This window comes from Oryzias melastigma, linkage group LG17 (genome assembly GCF_002922805.2).
Source record: "Oryzias melastigma strain HK-1 linkage group LG17, ASM292280v2, whole genome shotgun sequence".
In the NCBI taxonomy this organism is placed as follows: domain Eukaryota; kingdom Metazoa; phylum Chordata; class Actinopteri; order Beloniformes; family Adrianichthyidae; genus Oryzias; species Oryzias melastigma.
The window spans coordinates 18,425,930-18,429,632 of NC_050528.1; the positions used below are offsets into that span (position 1 = coordinate 18,425,930).

General features: G+C 50.7%; 1 protein-coding gene across 1 annotated transcript; it reads right to left on the reverse strand.

Moving 5' to 3' along the window:
• Positions 1–296: 296 nt before the first annotated feature.
• fem1a (fem-1 homolog a) lies at positions 297–3,410 on the reverse strand. The gene has a single exon (XM_024274131.2). It carries the CDS (start codon positions 3,095–3,097, stop codon positions 1,244–1,246), a length of 1,854 nt encoding a protein of 617 aa, XP_024129899.1. The 5' UTR covers positions 3,098–3,410; the 3' UTR covers positions 297–1,243.
• Positions 3,411–3,703: the final 293 nt, after the last annotated feature.

The following is a 3,703-nucleotide window of genomic DNA, read 5'->3' on the forward strand; positions in this document are numbered from 1 at the left end:
TCCTAAAATTAGCAGGCGTGTCTCTACCCCTGCCCTGCAGCAGTGACGTTAATTACACTATTTTTACTTTAAAAGTGCAGGAGCTCGGAAAGATCGAGTTTCTGTTGTGCTTTATCCCAGAATCCCTGGACTCTGAGAGTGATTTTAAACATTTTAACTTTTCAACCGTTAACACGATCAACGTTATTCCAGTAGATTGTGAAGGAGAAAAGCGGCGTGAGCCGCTTTTCTCCTTCACAATCTACTGGAATAACGTTGATCGTACTAACAATTAAATATAAAAGCATCCACACTCGTTTTCTCCTGATACTGAATTTTATTCAGGCAACCGGCACACCTTTGCTCTCATGTTATCACCAGTTAAATCACTCAAAGGACGAAGGCGGTGGTAGTTCAGCGCCTCAGTGGAAGTATTTTAGATTTTATAGAGCTTTCTGTGCGGCCAAAAAAGAAACATTAACAGAACGGACGACAACAGAGAGTACATTAAACATAAGACAAGTGGATGGAAATCCATCCGCTTCGGTGCTTAGGAAGTACATTTGCGGTTTAGCAGAAAACTCTGAAACCTTTCAGGGGAATCTTTCAGAATTCAATCTGGGGCTTTTATTTTCCAAACATCAGGGCTTGAAGTGCTGTTGTTCTCTCCCACTCAAGACAGAGACAAAAAAGAAAAAGAGAGGTTGCGCACTCAGGAATTTAAATAATATTAGGATGTCGTCGGTAAAAAAAGAAAATATCAATAAATATTTGTGCTTGAAACAAAAGTGGGTTAATTTGAACTGAGGGGGAGATGCGAACCGCCTGTTTTTACCAGTTGATACCACTTCTCCGGTTTTTCAAGTAACAAAGCGTCAGGCGGTGGAGAGGGTATCACAGTGTGAAATCTGAAGAAACTGCACGCTACCGATACGATGAACTGTGCCCAAAGCGTAAGGCGATACATTTTCATCAGTTTACATCCAGGAACAGAATGTATGGCACAGTCGTTTCAGCTCCTTAGACTCTTATGTGTGACCCAGACAACTAAATCTGCTTGTTTTTTATGTTTTTCCCAAATAAATAAGTCGGAAAAGCGTCAAGCTACGATGTTTCCCCTTCATTTTTGCTTTGATCGAGTAACAAGTCACATATTAGCTGTCACCAAACTCACATGTAACCTCTATTTTGACAGCTCACTTTTGAAGCCGAGAGGCTTTATTGCTGTGGTTTTGGTCAAAGTTGCAAATTGCAGAGTGTTGTCTCAGTGTAGCTCAATGAAAGCCTCGATCTCCTTAGAAATCAGTCCTCGGTAAGGCAGCCGGTGCTTTTCGATGGCCCGCGCCGCCAGGCACTGCAGGGTGATGTAGTTTAAGGTGTAAAGAGCCGGGTGTCCGCTGCTCTGCTCGTCCAGCAGCTCGCAGGCCGTCTTCTTCTGTGCGTTCGTGGTGTCAAAGTGAGCGCCGGCCTTCATGAGCAGGGCCATGATCTCCGGGCAGCTGTTGTTGGCGGCGACGTGCAGCGGCGTGTTGTTCTCGTAGTCGCGCGAATCTACGTCGGCGCCGCATTCCAGGAGTAGAGCCGCCACCGGCGGCGAGGGGAAGCGGCCGACGGGGTAGCGGCCGACCGACGTGGTGTCTTTGTCCGCGGCCATGTGGAGGGGCGTGAAGCCGCCCCGACCTCTGGGGTTCAGCTTCAGGAGGCGGTACACGGTGTGCTTCTTCTGGTGCTCCTGCTCGGACGTGCAGTCCAGCTTCTCCAGGAGGAAGATGAGGTGGAGGATGATGTAGAGGGCCTTGGTGAACTGGGGGGCATCTGGGGGGCTGTCCCTCTGGGCTACGGCCCGCTCAACCTCCCTCACACTCTTCACCAGCACGGTCATCAGGTCCTGGAAGGTGATGCTCGTCGACAGCGTGCCTTTGGACCTGTCCTGGAGAACAAAGGAGAAGAGCTCCGCGAAAGACAGGAAGCTGGCGGCCGTCATGGGACTCAGAGGATCCAGGTTGCTCTGCTGCATGTCCAAGGCGTATTTCCAAAGACTGATGCAGCGCTCAAAGTTGCCAGAGTCGGCGTACACGGCGCCCCTGTAGCGGATGTAGAAGGAGGTGTCTGGGTGGGACGGTCCGAGGATGCGCTCCCGGACCAACAGCGCCTGCATCCGCATCTCGTCGGGGTCTGTGATCAGAGCCTCCAGCTCCTCGGCGGAGCTCACCTCCTGAGCACAGCCGTAAGCAGAGATGGGGGGTCCGGGTGGAGGCTTGGCCAGCGGCCCGGCTTTGTCGCCTGGCTTCCTCAGCTCCATGGCTCGTCTCCAGTACCTGATGGCCCCCATCAGATCCCGCTTTTTGTCCACAAAAGTGGCTCCTAGCAGCTCCAGAGCGTCGATGCGCTCCTCTCTGGAGGTCCAGGGCTGGTGGGCCAGATACTCCACGATCTTGGTGTGACCTGTGACACTTGCAGCCAGCAGGGGGGTCATGCCGTAGCCGTCCCTCTCCATTCGGGCATTGCACTTCAGCAGCATCTTCATGATCTCCAGGCTCCCGGACTCGGCGCAGTCGTGGAGGGCGGTGTTCCCCTTCACACTCTTGCGGTTGACGTCCGCACCTCGATCCAGGAGGAACTTGGCGATCTCCTTGTGGCCTTTGTAGCAGGAGATCATCAGACAGGTGTGACCGTGGCGGTTGGCCACCTCCATGTCGGCTCTGTGCTCCACCAGGTAGCGGACGATCTCCAGATGGCCGTCAAAGCAGGCGGCGCGGAGCGGCGTGGAGTTGGTCAGGGTGGCGTTGTTCACCGAGGCGCCGTGCTTTAGAAGCGACTTCACCACAGGGAGGTGTCCGGCGGCCGAAGCCGCCCACAGCGGCGGAGCCCCCTCGATGGTCTCCCCGTCAAAGTTGACCGAACCGCCGACCTCCACGTTGGCTTTACAGTGAGCCACCAGGTAATCCACCACCTCCAAATGTCCGTTCCGGGAGGCGATCAGCAGAGCCGTGCCTCCCTGCGTCTTCTCCCCGGCTAGAGCCTCCAGCTCCTCACTAGTTTTGTTGCTCAGCAACTTCTGGAGAAGTTTTAGCTTACCCTCTCTGGCCGCGCAGAAAACCGCCGTGCTTATATCCATTTTACAGGCTTCGTGCTGCGGCGCAGGTCAACAAGCCCATAACCATCCGCCGACCGGACAACGGACCGGTCCTGTTTTAGGTTTCAGAGTTCCGGTATCGCTGCGGGGACTCCGTTTCGGGCTCGCATCTTTCTGCCATTTTGAGGGTGCTGTCAAGATGGCGTTTCTGTTGTTTGACAGGTCGCTGTTGACGCTTTCAGCAAAGCATTGTGGGTAATGTATTTTAAAGAGTTTTATTTATTTATTCGATTTAACTCAATTTTCCATGAGGCTAAAGACAAAAACTTCATGCAGGATAACGAAACGTTGGCAAATATATTTTTTTTACAGTCTCACTCAGATGAACTGTGTGTTTTAAATATATTCTTGGACATTTTTCTTATGATTGAGGTCATATAGGCTATTAAAAAATGTAGCTTTTGCCAAAAAAAAAGAAAGAAAAGAAAAAACGCTGCTTGAAAAGTTAAAAAAAAAACTTTATTGAACAATTACAAACATGATACAACAAATTTCAACATAAGGAGCATAAACACACAAAAACAAAAACAAATTATATATACACCAACAACAAAGGTGAAAAGGTTTCTAGTTTTTAGCTGTTTGAGA